We start from the raw sequence: 13,926 nt of genomic DNA on the forward strand, positions 1-13,926 counted from the left end.
CACACGCGCCAGCACGTAATCGCGCCTTGCACCAAAGCTGGACCAGTCATAACCCGGGCATTTGCACCACCCCGCGCCCACGAACGCCCCATCACCGTGCACCCCCACCCCCACTCCTCCTCGCCGCCTCCTCGCACGCACGCATGGTCGCGCCCCGCCGCCGCTCAGACACGCAGCGCCCGCTGCTCGACGAGGGCGAAGCTGCTTTTGACCCGCACCCCGACACGACAGGCGGCATCGCGCTCGCCGACCCCGACGACGACGAGCCCAAGCCCTCTGGCCTGCGCGCACTCGACATGGCGCCGACGACAAGGGACAGGTGGAGCCTGCTGCTTCTTGCTGTGAGCTCTCCCCTCCGCCCCTGCCCCCCACCCCCTCCCGTGCCCCAGCTAACCCGCCAGACCGGCATCGCCCTCTTCCTCCCGCTGACCTGGGCGCTCGTCCTGACGGCCGACGTCTCCGCGCTCGGCTGGTTCGCGCCGCACCCGCCCCTCAACGCGCTCGCGATCACCCTCTTCGCGCTCGGCGTCGCGCCCGTGCAGCCGCCGACCCCTCCGCCGGGCGTGCGCGCCGCCCGGCTGGCCACGCACCAGCAGCTGCTCGCAGGCCTCGCCGTGCCCCTCATGGCTATCGGCACAAGCTGCATGTGGTGGAACAAGGAGGTGCACGGCGCGGCGCACTACACGACCTGGCACGCGTGGTTCGGGTGCGCGACCCTGCTGTGGGTGCTGGTCCAGGCGCTCGTCGGCGGGCTGAGCGTGTGGAGCGGGGGCGCGGCGTTCGGCGGCGGCGCAAAGGCCAAGGCCGTGTACAAGTACCACCGGTGAGTTGGGCGCTGAGGCGGGGCTGACGGTAGACTCTCGGGATACCTCCTCATCGCTCTGTCCCTCGCCACTGCGTTCCTCGCCGGCGGATACTCGACGTGGGCGCTCTCGCGCGGGCCGGCGTTCACGCCCGTGCGCGTCGGCGCGTTCTACGTCGGCATTCCCCTCATCGCCGCCGGGCTCGGGCTGCGCATCCGCACGAGCAAGATGAAGTTTGCGTAGGCGGGGCGTGGGCCGTAGCGGCCGAGACAAGACGACGTAGACTAGATATGCACGACAGATGTTACGGGCTACGAGCCTAGTACCCCTTGGCCAGATCGACGACGTTGAACGGGCGCTCGCCACGCTCCACCCGCTTGGCATTCTCCAGCGCAATGTCCGTAGCAATGTCCATCTCGCCCTCGGCATTGCCGCTGAGGTGCGGGGTGACGATGGCGCGCGGGTGCGTCCACAGCGCGTGGCCCTGGGGCAGCGGCTCGGGGTCAGTCACGTCGAGCGCGGCGCCGAACAGCGTGCCGTTGTCGAGCGCGGCGAGGATGTCGGCGCTGGACACGAGGTCGCCGCGGCCAATGTTGACGAGGAGCGCGCCGGGGCGGAGCTTGGCTGGGGTCAGCCGCATCGCGCGGTCCACTCACCCAACTTCTCCGCCGTCAGCATGCCCCGCGTCGCCGGCGTGCTGGGCATGCTGCACACGAGCACGTCGGTCTGGGCGAGGAACTCGTCGAGCTGCGCGGCGTCCCGCGTCGAGAAGTACCTCTCCGGCACGCTGCCGTCCGGGTCGCCCGTCCCAGGGATAACGTACTGCCCGTCAGCTTGGCCCCACGCGCCAGCCCACCTCCGTCTCGCTCGTGCTCCGCCCGCTCGTGTTGGCCGCGACGACGCGCATCCCGTGCGCGCGGAGCAGGCGCGCCGCCTCGCGGCCCAGCGCGCCGTAGCCCAGCATGCCGGCCGTGCGGCCGTGCAGCGAGCGCGCGTAGTATGCTCCTCCGGCGCCGTCGACCTCGGCCTCGCTCGCCCAGCGTGCGTGTGTCTGCCCGTCAGCGGCGCCTGCCCCTAACCCACCCTCGCGAAGGTGATCATCGCAGGCATCTGGTGCAGCAGGTTGATGACGTTGCCCACGACCCACGGGGGGATGGAGAGCACGTGCGTCCCGCTGGCCGTGGACACTGTGGGCCCGGCCCCGGCGCTCGCGAGCTCCGCGATGGCGGGGGAGGAGAGGAGCTTGTCGGCGCCGGCCATCGCGAGCTGGATGTGCCGCACGTTCGGGATGTCGGCGAGCGCGACGTCGGCCGGGAGGCCAGCCCACGTCGTGAAGACGTACTCTACCTCGGGCCGCACGGCGGGCGGCAGGCTAAAGTCGGGGTGGTAGTGGACCGTGGGGAAGGCGGCGCGCACGCGCGCGAGCGCGCGCTCCGGCAGCGGCACGAGCACGGCCGCGGTCGTGATGGGGGCGCGGGGCATGCTGTGCTGTGTGGGGGTGGCTACGACACGCCCGAGGGTGCTGGCTAGTGCTGTGGTCGCGCGCATGCTTATGAGGAGATGGGAGTCGATGGGAGAGGTGTCGCGCACATCGAGCGCCGACGACCGACGACCGACGTCCCGATGCGTCGGCTCGCTTGCCGCCTGTTAGCCGCCCGGCTGAGCCGACGCTTTATCTAGCCGCCTGGGTGAGCGTCCGCTGGGGCGAGGGGCGGCAACACCGGTGCATGCGTGCATGCATGTGTGAGGAGGGTCGCTCTTGGTGGGTGCGGGGCCGGCCGGCGCAGCTCGGCATGCATGGCGCAGCGTGTGGCAGCATGGCGTGGCACCAGCGTGTAGCACCTGGCCGGCGACTGGCTTGTCCGCCACAATGGTCGCAGTACTTCGCGATACACGTCAGCCCTTGCCCAACAACCCACTCGGACAGTCTTCCTGGCACGCGTGGCGCCGAGGTCGTGCAGGCGGCCCGTCTCGATGCCGTACATGTCGTCGAGATGCGGTTCATCCCGGGGATGCCGGGGTGCTGGGACTCACGGGGCCAGCGACCCGACGGGCATCCAGGAGCAATGAACCACACAAGGACGCGCCGGGTTGATCGACTGTGCGTGGGGAGTATCCCACCGACGTACCGTTCCCCCTGCCGTACGCTGGAGTGGCTCGCGGCGAGCTCGGGCTCTCGAGTGAATCGTCTCATTCCTGGGTGGTAGCAGTGCCCTCAGAAGGTCTCAAGGAAACGAACATGGATGCAGCGCTTGCTTTCACGCCCTACAGCGCTACACACTCTCATGGCCCAGCTCATGGTCCTTTCCGTCGCCACGCATCACAGGTCTCTGTCGCCACGCCCAGGTCCACGTGGCGCGATACAAACCGGACGGCCTCCGCCCTCCTCCGCTGGCCCGCCGGCCCGCCCGCCGCCACTCCCGGCCACACGACGGCTCGGAGCGAAGGACGCCCTGCCGCTCGGTCGACGACGTGCCGAGGGATCACAGCGGGGCCCACGGCGCTCGCCACCCCGTATCACGGCGGCCACCACGCCGTACCTCCAGCCGATCGCACAGCCCGAGGGATCGCGGGCGGGGCCACGGTCCTCACCACCCCGTATCTCCAGCCGATGCCACACCCAGAGAGGGGGCGGGCGGGGTCCCGCACCTGCTCTCCACACGCCCTCGGTCGAGCGGAGCACGTGCCGGCGGACTCTGCCCCGTCAAGGCTCATGTTCCGGTTGCGCGGGGGAGCGTCATGTGAGCCGTGCCGAAACGAGTGTTAGCGGGGGAAGAGCGGACCTGCCTCCGCTTGGCGCGTACACACACACGACTTGCTCCATCTGGCGCTTCCAGTAGCCTTGGTGACTGACCGAGTGTATCTCTTCCATTCCCGGTTCTCTCCCCGCCGCCACCACAAGCACTAACCCGAGATTTTTCCAATGTCGCGCGACGCCGAGCCGCCAAGTCGCCGTGTCGTGCCCCAGCAGCTCGGTGCAGCCTCATCCGCGAGCGGCGAGTCGAGCCGGCGGCACCCCAGTCCGCTCCACGGCCGGCCAGGCCCCGGCGTCTGCGTCATGGTTCCAGAAGCGTGCCGCAAATGTCGCCGGACACTCGGCCGCTCCGCCCACTACCACGCGCCAAGTCACCGAGCTTGTTTGTTCACAGCGTGGGACGCGACCCCATTCTCCCCACTGCCCCACTAGCCCCGCGGCGGGGCAGCTGCGGAGGCCTATGAACCGACATGTCGGATCCTGAGTGTCGTGCTGGTTTGCACCGGTGCTGATGCCGCCGGCGCTCGCTTGATAAAAGGCACCCAGCGAGGCAGCTGACTGGGCCCCCACGACCGACAACCCTGCTCCACAAACCACCTCCATCACTCACCATGGCGGTCGAAGCACAGGACTACACCCAGCTGTCCCGCGGGCAGCTCATCTTCTCGTTCAGCCTCGTCACATCGTTCGTGAGTGCTGCTCTCCTCCACGCCCCCGACGACGCTGACCACCCCAGTTCTTCCTCTGGGGCCTGTCGTACGGCCTGCTCGACGTGCTCAACCAGCACTTCCTGCACAACTTCAACCTCACAAAGACCCAGTCGACACTGCTGCAGTTTTCCTACTTTATTGCGTATTTGGTGGGTTCCGCCGTCGCGCGCAGCCGCTGACGAGCTAGGTCGTCTCCCCGCCCATGGGCTGGGTCATGCGTAGGCTCGGGTACAAGAAGGGTATCCACATCGGCCTTGGCCTGTTCAGCATCGGCGCCATCCTCTTCTGGCCCTCGGCCAAGTTCGGCAAGTATGGCATGTTCGTCGCGTTCACCTTCCTCGCCGGGTCGGGCATCGCCACGCTCGAGGTCGCAGCCAACACGTACATCACTGTCCTCGGGCCGCCCAAGCACGCCGGGTTCCGCCTGACGCTCGCACAGGCGTTCAACGTGGGTTGCTTGTCCGTCGCACCGCTGACCCCCAGGGCATTGCCACAGTCGTCGGCCCCCAGATCGGCGCGCACGCCTTCTTCAACGAGTCCAACAAGGACTCGCTCGGCTCAGTCCAATACGTCTACCTCGCCCTCGCCGTCTTTGCGCTCCTCCTCAACATCGGCGTGTACTTTGCCAAGCTGCCCGAGGTGCGCCAGCACGTCACGCCCGAAGAAGAGCAGATCATGGAGGAACAGGGCTGGCGCGGCTTCCTCCGCCAGCGCCACACGCTGTTCGGGTTTGCCGCCGAGTGGTTCTACGTCGGCGCCCAGGTCGCCGTCGCCACCATGACCGTCTTCTACGTCATCGAGCAGGGAGGGTACGACGCAGCCATGGGTGCCAACCTCCTGTCTGCGTGCCAGGCCGTCTTCACCGTCGGGCGCTTCATCGGCGTCGCGTACCTGCGCTATGTCGACCCAGCCTTCTCGCTCGCCGTCAACGGCGTCGGCCTCGTCATCTTCTCCATCCTCACGTCCGTGCTCCACGGCAAGGCCGGCATCGGCTGCCTGTTCATCATCTTCCTGTTTGAGTCGACCTGCTACCCCGTCATCTACTCGATCGCAGTCTCAAACCTCGGCGGGTACACCAAGATCGGCGGCGGCCTGCTGTGCGCCGGGGTGTCGGGCGGCGCGGCGTACCCGGCGATGCAGGCTGCGCTGGCCGACGTCACGTCGACGCGCCTGTCGTTCCTCATCCCCATGACCGGCTTTGTCCCCCTCATGCTCTACGGCATGGGCATGTGGGCGCACAAGTGCAACCGCCGCGGCGTGTGGTCCATGTGGGTCAAGGACCTGGACGGGGCGGAGGAGGCTGAGAAGGACGCGCATGAGGCCGCCATCCGCGACCTGGACGCCAAGGACACCAAGGACACCAAGGACACCAAGGACAAGACCGTGGTGCAGCACGTCGAGGCGCCGTAGAGTGTACTAGTATTTATACACATGGGGGTGTGGGCTGTCAGAAGAGTTAGGGATGCTCCTGCTCCTTGTACCACGATGAAGTAATCAAGGTGCCATTTGTGACAATCATTGTGCTGCTGCATTTTCCAAGGCTGAAGGGCCATCCCTACTACTCCTCAAGCTGTGTAATGAGCTTTCCACGGCTCTTGCCCTCGAACAGGCGGAGCCACGTCGCGGGCACGTCCTCAATCTTGGTGGGCACGACCGTCTCAGACTCTGCGACCTTGAGCTTGCCGTCCTCGATGAACTGGCGGAGGTCCTTGGTAGCCTCGCCCCAGCGCGAGATGTAGTTGAAGACGGTGAAGCCCTGGATGGTGATGCTCTTGGAGATGATGTCGGCGAAATGGGGGAACGGCGTGTACTCGCCGTTGTACGATGTGATCTGGCCGCAGAGTGCGACCCGGCCGTGCGGGTTGAGCACGGTGAGCAGGTGGTCAAAGATGTCGCCGCCAACGTTGTCGTAGAACCGATCCACGCCGTCAGCGCCCACAATCGCCGCGAGCTGCTCCTTCCAATCGGCGGCCTTGTAGTCGACGGCGGCGTCGGCGCCAATGCTCTTGAGGTACGCGACCTTGTCCGGGTCGCCAGCGATGCCGATGACCCGCTTGGCGCCCTTTACGTTCTTTGCGAGCTGGACGACCACCTGGCCCACGGCCCCAGCCGCGCCCGACACGACGACAGTGTGCTCGGGCTTGACGTCGAGCACGTCGAGCGTGCCGGCGTACGCCGTGAGCGACGTGAACCCGAGCGGCGAGATGGACGCGTACGGCTTGCCCGGGAGCTGGCTGCGGCTGTCAGATTGGGAATACAGCGCACTCACGCAGCGGGGGCAGTGACGGCCGACTCGTCGACGACGCTGTAGTCGGTCCAGCCAAAGTAGCCGAAGACGCTGTCGCCCGCCTTGTACTTTGTGCTCTGGCTCTCGAGGACCTTTGCGACGGCCGACGCGCGCATCGGGTTGCCGGGGGCAACGAGCGGCTTGGGGCCGGCCGCGATAAAGTTACGCTGGGCCGGGTCGTTGGAGATGTACTGCACCTGCACGAGCAGCTTGCCGGCCGAGAGCGCGGGGAGCGGGCGCGTCTCGAGCTTGAAGGTCTCAGACGTCACGGGCCCGGTCGGCGCCTTGTTGAGGATCCAGATGCGCTGCGAGGTGCGGAGGGCCATGGTGGGGTGCGGTGGGGAGGAAAGGTTGGGTAGGCGGGCTGGAGAGGGGGCATCGAGCTGGCTTTATACGGCCCGCGAGCGACGTCTGAATGGAGTGGGAATGACGTGATGCGGCATGGAGCCAGGTGCGGCATGATGCGGCCTCTTGTTATCTGTAGTGCGGCGACCTGGCCCGGGCTTACACATCTGTGAGGTCCGCGCGGCCGCGGATCTGGGATATGGCAGACTGCGTCACTGATTCAGCGGCGCGAGCATGTGGCAGCATGGCAGTGGACATTGTCGAGCAAGTGGCGCGTGGCAGGCAGGAGGCCAAGCGGATCGACATGGCTTAGATAGCCACTTGGTGCTGTGTGGTCGGCCGGCGTAAGGCCTTGCCTCCTCCAGCCGTATTGTGTGCCGCGCATGACACACACGACTGGGGGAATAAAAGATGCGTGCGCTTGAAGCGTGGGGGCTGGGCCGTGAGATGCGATGCTCCGAACTGGCGAGTATGCATGGTGCCGCTTACAGGTGCCGACAGACGGTGGGGGCGTCCCGACAACTTGATCCTGCACGGCGCAAGGGGACACAGCGAGCGCTTGCTCCTTTGTCAGTCCACCCCCGCTGTCCGTATGTATGGACACACACCTAAGCCTCCTCCGCAGCCCCGCGCACCATGCTCTGTGCCCCGCGCTCTGCTCTGGCGTCGGAGTAATGTCTCAGACTCAGCAACTATGATCCGCAGCATTCGGCCATGTGGCTCGCCCGTGCGCTTGCCAACCGCCTCGCCCGCGGTCCTCCCCCGACGCGTTGACTCGGCCCCCGCGACCCCCCCAAACCTTGGCCGGCTGCTATGCAATACCTTTCGCCTAACTGGGCCAACACGCGATGCATGCTCCGAGCCCGCTCTTTATCTTCGCACCGGCTCTTGTCAGTCCCTGTGGATCCTGATAAAATTTCGGCCGAATCGACTCGACCGGTGAATCATGTTTTGTTGTTTTCCTCAGGTAGCCGAGGGGAAAGATGATATCGACGTCGTCGAACTCGCCCGAGTTCATGTAAGCTGCGTCGCGGGGGGTGGTGAGCGCCTGGTGAGCGGGCATGTACATAACGCTGCTGGTCGAGCTCTTGTTCCATACACTCTACCCACGATGGACTCTAGAACATCAAGCCCCGCGCCAGACGCCGAGAAGGGCCGCCGCGCGCCCGTGATCACCGACGACGTGTTCGGCGACATTACAGACGACGGGCCAAACTACCGCAATGTGAGCAGCCTCCCGGGCCGCACTGACGCCAGGTGTCTGGGCTCGGCGCGCTCGTCCTCCTCACAAAGACAAACTTCGGCCTCGGCGTGCTCACGATCCCGAGCGTGCTGCACACGTTCGGCATTGTGCCGGGCATCATCTGCGTCCTGGCCATGATGGCGCTCACGACGTGTAAGCGAGCGGAGCCAACCGCGCTGACACGCCAGACTGCGCGTCCCACGTCGGGCGCTTCAAGCTCCGCCACCCAGAGGTGTACGGGCTCGCCGACGCCGGCCGGGTCGTCGGCGGCCCCGTGGTCCAGCACCTGACCAACGCGTGCCTCGGTCTCTGTGCGTCGTGGCGTTCGGGCACTCGGGCTCGGCTGACGTCCCAGACTACATGCTCATCACGTCGTCGGCGATCGTCAGCCTGTCGATCGGGCTCAACGCCGTGTCGACCCACGGCGCGTGCACCGCCATCTTCGTGTTTGTCGCCGCCGCTGCCGGCCTCGTCGTGGGCAGCGTGCGCACCCTCGGCTCGGTGGCGTGGATCGGCTGGGCGGGCCTCATCTCGCTCCTCGCGGCCGTGCTCACGCTCGCCGGCGCCGTCGGGCGCCAGGACCGGCCGGCCGCCGCGCCGCCCACCGGGCCGTGGGACAAGGGCGTGCTCGCCGTCGCGCACCCGACATTCGCGCAGGCCATCGCCGGCGTGAGCACGATTCTATTCAGCTACGGCGCGACGCCCATGTTGTGAGTGGCTCCCCGGGCGGGAGGCAGCGCTGATGCCGCCAGCTGGAACATCGCGTCCGAGATGCGCGACCCGCGCCGGTTCAACCGCGCCATGGTCTCGTCCATGACCATCATCACGGTGCTCTACCTCGTCATCGGGGGCGTCGTGTACGCCTACTGCGGGCAGTACGTGTCGTCGCCGGCGCTCGGGTCCGCCGGCCCGCTCATGAAGAAGGTGTCGTACGGCATCGCGCTGCCCGCGCTCGTCGCGACCCTCACCCTCTTCTGCCACTGCGCCGGCAAGCACTGGTTCGTGCTCATCCTCAAGGGCAGCCCGCACCTCACGTCCAACTCGCCGACGCACTTTGCCACATGGTTCGCGTGCATGTTTGGCAACGTCGTCCTGGGCTATGTCATTGCCAGCGCCATCCCCAACTTTGGCAGCATCATCTCGCTCGTCGGCGCCGTCATCATCCCCACCGTCGGCATCTGGCCGTACATCTTCCTGTGGTGGCACGACAACTGGCGCTCCGCGTCCGACGACGAGCGGAGACAGTGGTCGCGCCGCGCAGAGCTCGCCCTCAACATCCTCTGCACCCTCCTCGGCATCTTCATCACCGTCGCCGGCACGTACGGGTCGGTGCTGGATGTCATCGACTCGTCGGCCGGCGGCGGGCCGTGGTCGTGCAATGACAACTCGAACTCTGTGTAGGCGGCGTGGCGTGGCGTTACATCATACATAGGCATCATACACATCATATCTAAATCATCATGGCTACAGCGGGTTGGGCAGCTCGCTGCGAAGGGAGCGAGACTGGACAATGGCCGACAGGAGGGTCGTGACGAACGAGATGGCGATGCAGATGGCGTAGCGGGTCGACATGGCGGTCACCGGCTTCTCGACGGCAGTCTCGACGTCTCCGCCCTTCTCATTCACCAGAGGCAGCGCCGCCTTCTCATTCACCAAGGGCAGCGACGCGCGCATCTCCTCGATGTGCTCGGCCTCGCGGCGGGTGTAGTACTCGGCGAAGGCGCCGCCAAGCGCGCACATGACGCAGGCGACCATGCCGATAACGGGCAGCGTCCAGTCGCCGTGGTACGTGAGTGCGTAGTGCACCGCGATGGGGAGCCAGCCAAACTGAATGGCGCGGGCCACGACCACCTTGCGCCGGTTGGGCGACATGGTCGCAAAGCTCGCGAGCTGCGTCCTGTCAGCCGTGTCTTATCCTCCCACGCAGAGACACTCACGCCGGGCCACATGTTCGTCTCGACAAAGAACAGCACGGCCATGGCGAGCAGACCGGTGTTGTGCGACAGGGCGATGCCGAGCATGTTGACCTCGCAGAGCGAGTACCATCCTGCCACGAGCGACGCCGTGGTGACGAGCATGGCGGTCCATGCCACGGCCTTGCCGGCGTTGGGGTGCGTGAACTGCGGGAGTGTCAGGACGGTGGTCGGGACTCGTGGCGGGACCCGGCGCGCTCGACTCACCGGCGGGGGAAACGACACCTTCTCGCCGTCCTCGAACAGGACGACGAAGAAGACCAAGGCGCACACTGGGCCAAAGGTCGCGAGCCCGCTGTACCGCCCCATCACTGCCAGCGCCCACATTGCGTACGCGGTATACACTATCACGATGGCGACGGACCAAATCCGCGTCTGGGCTTCCTTGGAGATCATGTTGGCTACGAGGTCAGGCGCTGTGCTCGCGATCCACATACCTACTAGCTGGCTTGGTGGGAATGTAGAGCCGGGGGGGAGGGGATGCCGCACGATGTACACGCCGCTTGCGGCTGTTATACATCCCCCGAGTGGTGCCATGCTCCCTCCCCCCCCCCTCTCCCCCCCGGTGCTATGCTGCTGAAACACTTGAGAGGGACGGCGCGTTCTTACACCTCACCAGTCCCCTACATGTGCTCTGGGCACTCTGGAACCCAACTCCTAACTTTATTACCTCCCCGCGCCCCCTGTGATCTCAAGCTCCAACGCTGGAATCGCACGAGTCGTCATTTTCTTGTCACAGGTGAAACTCCGGCATTAAACGTTGAAGGTAAATCCATCCTCCTGGAGACCGGGGTCCGAGGGCACATGAGCGGGAGCGTTGGCTCCGACGTCAGGAGTCAGTCTCCCCGGCAGCCTGAGCTAAATGCGGGCCGAGGTAGCAAGGACAGCAAGCTACGGTAACTGTACGCACGCGCGATTTAACCTTTTCACTCACGTGCCTGTCACCTCGTTGGAGACGTGGGGTTGGGGGGAGCCGCACGGGGAAGCAGTTGGACCAGATCGACCTCACCGTCTGGTAGCAGCAGTGCCCCGTACGTCTGCAGGGGCAAAGGAAACATCGCGCGTGCCTACCTCCCCGTGGTGTGACGTATGTAGGTACGTAGGTGAACAGTTGGCCCTCTGGACTTTGCGGACACGAGGACAGTGCCGACATCAAGCCTCTGCTTGTTGATCCAGGCTGGTGTTGACAGCCGCAGCTACGGGCTCGATCTCGGTCACCGACCACGGGCTGGGCGCCACTGCCTACCCACCCCACCCGCCGCCGACCCCATTCTTTGATAACCGAGATACATCCAACGAGAGGTACAATCGACCCGCCAGCCCAGCTCGCAGAGGCGCACGGCCCGGTCAGGGACACTGCGGTGTCTTTGAGCATACCGGCCGGGCAAGGTTCGGATGCTACATGGTCGAGATCCAGAGTGGGCAGTACATGAAGACTCGCAAAGGCGCAACACACACCGGTCTTGGTGTGCTACGAGTGCACGTTCGTGGGACACTGGACGCCCGACAGGAGCACCATGTAGGCGTACGACCCTGCCACGGTGATCTGGGCGCCGGTGCCGGCGTCGGCGTCGGGTTGCGGCTGGCACACACAGCCTTTCTCGGCCGGGCAGGTACACTCGCTCGTCGTGTCAGCCCGCTGGCGCTCGCGGTGGGTGATGACGGTGCCAATGACGGTGCCAGTGCACAAGGCGCAAGCCATGAGCAGGGACCAGGGTGTGTCGGCCGTGGGGCCCTGCTCCCACAAGTGTACCATGACGAAGGAGAAGGTGAAGAGTGCCGTTATGACCGCGCCGGCGAAGTACACCCGGCTCTCGGTCGCCAAGGGGCCGAGGATGCGCCGCGCGCGCTGGCGTCAGTGGTTACACGCGGCGGGTGGCACATACCCTCAGCAGCGGGTCCAGCGAGCCCGTCTCGGCGTGGTACAGCCCGGCGGTGGCGGCAAGCCCCAGCGCCATGCCCGCGAGCACGAGGCCCGTGTTGTTCACCCACACGCCGTACCACTCGGTGACGATGCCCCCGAGGACGAGCACGGCGCTTGCGCGCGCAGCGACGCGACGGCGCACGTCCGCGAGGTCGTCGTGCTGGGGTCAGCGTTGGAGGCGGCGCGCGCGTACCAGAAGGGAGCTGAGGGCTGAGAACGGTGGCGCAGTGGCATCTACCTTGCTCGCCATGGCCTGGCTCCGCTGGCGGTGCACCAGTAGTAGGAACCCTGCCATGATGATGCCCGTGGGGAGGGACATCGCGAATCCCGAGTATGCGGGGAAGTAGTACTGTGCGAAGCCGATGTACCCGCAGAGGAGAACGGTGGGGGGAAGAAGGGGGGCAATCTCCCGCCACCAGTACGAGGTTGTCGCTGAACTCATGGCGACTGCAGTGCTAAGGTTGGGCGTGGGTTGGGGTCGAGTTGATGAGGGTCAGTCAGTGCATCAGTACATGTACACGAGAGCAAGCACGTTGCAAAGCATGTGGGTGGCGCTGTATCCATGCACGCACGCACGCATCGCACGGCATGGTTGCTCCCAAGTTGCGCCGTCGTCGAGGTGCCATTGGAATGTAGCCTGCTACACCAGGGGATTGCCCCGATGGTTGGATACGGGAAGTCTCCACAGGCATGCTGGTGAAAAGGCAGAGGGCATTGGACCAGTAACGACTCAACGCGTTGCCTGAGTGGTATGATTACCACTTAGACCACTGAAATAATGTGGGTGACCTCGGTTCGATCCCGAGAGACGCTGTTAGGACACATGAGAAACCCTCACTGTTAGGGCACATGAAAACCCCTCACCGTGTAAGGAACGTGAAAAACCCGCACCGTTAGGGAACGTGAAAAACCCGCACCGTTAGGGAACGTGAGAAACCCGCACCATTGGGACGCCAATGTTTTGTTATTTGGTTTTTGAATACTGTGTGGCGAGCTTATAGGGGCACCAGCAGTCCCAAGCTGGCATACGTCCGACCATCCAAGTCGTCAAGGCGCGATGCTCCTTGCCTCGTGTTTCTCTGAACTCTATCGCTCATGTTCATCTGCTACCCATACTCGTCCTATCTTGTCAGGCCTCAACTTACCCATCGGAGCTGCCCTCCATGCCCATTGTACAGTGACGAGACGGCTCACCGCCGCATCGCCTGCACCACCCACATCGTTGGCCGTTGCCACCATGCAGGCACGCGTAGCACAGCATTGTGTCGAGGACAAACCTCCTACACCAGGGATATCGAATCGTCTCCTCCCCCCCTCTGCATCTCTCTACTCGTCTTCACCCAGCTGAGTCGATGGGCGACGGCGACGCTAGATTTGTAGTCTATGAACGACCCGATCCAGTCCGGGCCACCAGTCTGAGCGTGTATCTCCCGCCTGAGATGCCCACACACAAGGGACTCAAAAGTGGCGGCCGCGAGTCAAACGTCCGTTTGCTTGCACCCTCATACTCTCGGCTCGGCTTGACCATGAAAACCCGTCTCGTTGCAGCACCATGGGCAGCGACGCACTCTTGCACATGCCCACCTGCCTACCCCCAACCCAGACAGGCATGCGCAGCCCGAGGCGGGAGTAGCCATCCTCCGAAAGCTGTGCCACATCCGACGCCAGGGGTTAATGGTCGTCTTCTGAGGATGTCGGAAACATCATTCCATAGACGTCCGAAACATCATTCCACACCATTGACAGCGACTATGCCTCCCAGCAGCTCAGCCTCAGAATCAAGCCCTCCCCTCTCGGCCCCCAAGACTGCCGCCCCTTCCCTCGGCCCGGTCATGGCCTCCGAGACCACGGAGACACGGGACGTGGTGATCGCTCTCCTCGTGGCG

At 65.2% G+C, this 13,926-nt stretch overlaps 7 protein-coding genes across 7 annotated transcripts; 3 read left to right on the forward strand and 4 right to left on the reverse strand.

Annotated features, from left to right (window-relative positions):
- Positions 1 to 143: 143 nt before the first annotated feature.
- Q8F55_005609 (uncharacterized protein) lies at positions 144 to 1,046 on the forward strand (the record flags this gene model as incomplete). Its single annotated transcript, XM_069354097.1, has 3 exons — positions 144 to 341; positions 402 to 823; positions 857 to 1,046. The coding sequence occupies 3 exons, from the start codon at positions 144 to 146 to the stop codon at positions 1,044 to 1,046; spliced, it is 810 nt and encodes a 269-aa protein (XP_069208739.1).
- Positions 1,047 to 1,122: 76 nt separating this feature from the next.
- Q8F55_005610 (uncharacterized protein) lies at positions 1,123 to 2,285 on the reverse strand (the record flags this gene model as incomplete). The annotated part of the gene is made up of 4 exons (XM_069354098.1): positions 1,123 to 1,427; positions 1,460 to 1,625; positions 1,660 to 1,830; positions 1,887 to 2,285. 4 exons carry the CDS (start codon positions 2,283 to 2,285, stop codon positions 1,123 to 1,125), a joined length of 1,041 nt encoding a protein of 346 aa, XP_069208740.1.
- Positions 2,286 to 4,169: 1,884 nt separating this feature from the next.
- On the forward strand, positions 4,170 to 5,678 carry Q8F55_005611 (uncharacterized protein; the record flags this gene model as incomplete). The annotated part of the gene is made up of 4 exons (XM_069354099.1): positions 4,170 to 4,247; positions 4,295 to 4,417; positions 4,456 to 4,716; positions 4,752 to 5,678. 4 exons carry the CDS (start codon positions 4,170 to 4,172, stop codon positions 5,676 to 5,678), a joined length of 1,389 nt encoding a protein of 462 aa, XP_069208741.1.
- Positions 5,679 to 5,826: 148 nt separating this feature from the next.
- QOR1_2 (quinone oxidoreductase) lies at positions 5,827 to 6,881 on the reverse strand (the record flags this gene model as incomplete). Its single annotated transcript, XM_069354100.1, has 2 exons — positions 5,827 to 6,502; positions 6,538 to 6,881. 2 exons carry the CDS (start codon positions 6,879 to 6,881, stop codon positions 5,827 to 5,829), a joined length of 1,020 nt encoding a protein of 339 aa, XP_069208742.1.
- Positions 6,882 to 8,011: 1,130 nt separating this feature from the next.
- Q8F55_005613 (uncharacterized protein) lies at positions 8,012 to 9,544 on the forward strand (the record flags this gene model as incomplete). Its single annotated transcript, XM_069354101.1, has 5 exons — positions 8,012 to 8,125; positions 8,158 to 8,296; positions 8,332 to 8,454; positions 8,499 to 8,853; positions 8,896 to 9,544. The coding sequence occupies 5 exons, from the start codon at positions 8,012 to 8,014 to the stop codon at positions 9,542 to 9,544; spliced, it is 1,380 nt and encodes a 459-aa protein (XP_069208743.1).
- A 63-nt stretch (positions 9,545 to 9,607) lies between these two features.
- On the reverse strand, positions 9,608 to 10,512 carry Q8F55_005614 (uncharacterized protein; the record flags this gene model as incomplete). The annotated part of the gene is made up of 3 exons (XM_069354102.1): positions 9,608 to 10,033; positions 10,081 to 10,263; positions 10,324 to 10,512. 3 exons carry the CDS (start codon positions 10,510 to 10,512, stop codon positions 9,608 to 9,610), a joined length of 798 nt encoding a protein of 265 aa, XP_069208744.1.
- A 1,075-nt stretch (positions 10,513 to 11,587) lies between these two features.
- On the reverse strand, positions 11,588 to 12,482 carry Q8F55_005615 (uncharacterized protein; the record flags this gene model as incomplete). Its single annotated transcript, XM_069354103.1, has 3 exons — positions 11,588 to 11,965; positions 12,003 to 12,200; positions 12,279 to 12,482. The coding sequence occupies 3 exons, from the start codon at positions 12,480 to 12,482 to the stop codon at positions 11,588 to 11,590; spliced, it is 780 nt and encodes a 259-aa protein (XP_069208745.1).
- Between the last annotated feature and the right edge of the window lie 1,444 nt (positions 12,483 to 13,926).

This window comes from Vanrija albida (assembly GCF_041260175.1).
Source record: "Vanrija albida strain AlHP1 chromosome Unknown contig_4, whole genome shotgun sequence".
In the NCBI taxonomy this organism is placed as follows: domain Eukaryota; kingdom Fungi; phylum Basidiomycota; class Tremellomycetes; order Trichosporonales; family Trichosporonaceae; genus Vanrija; species Vanrija albida.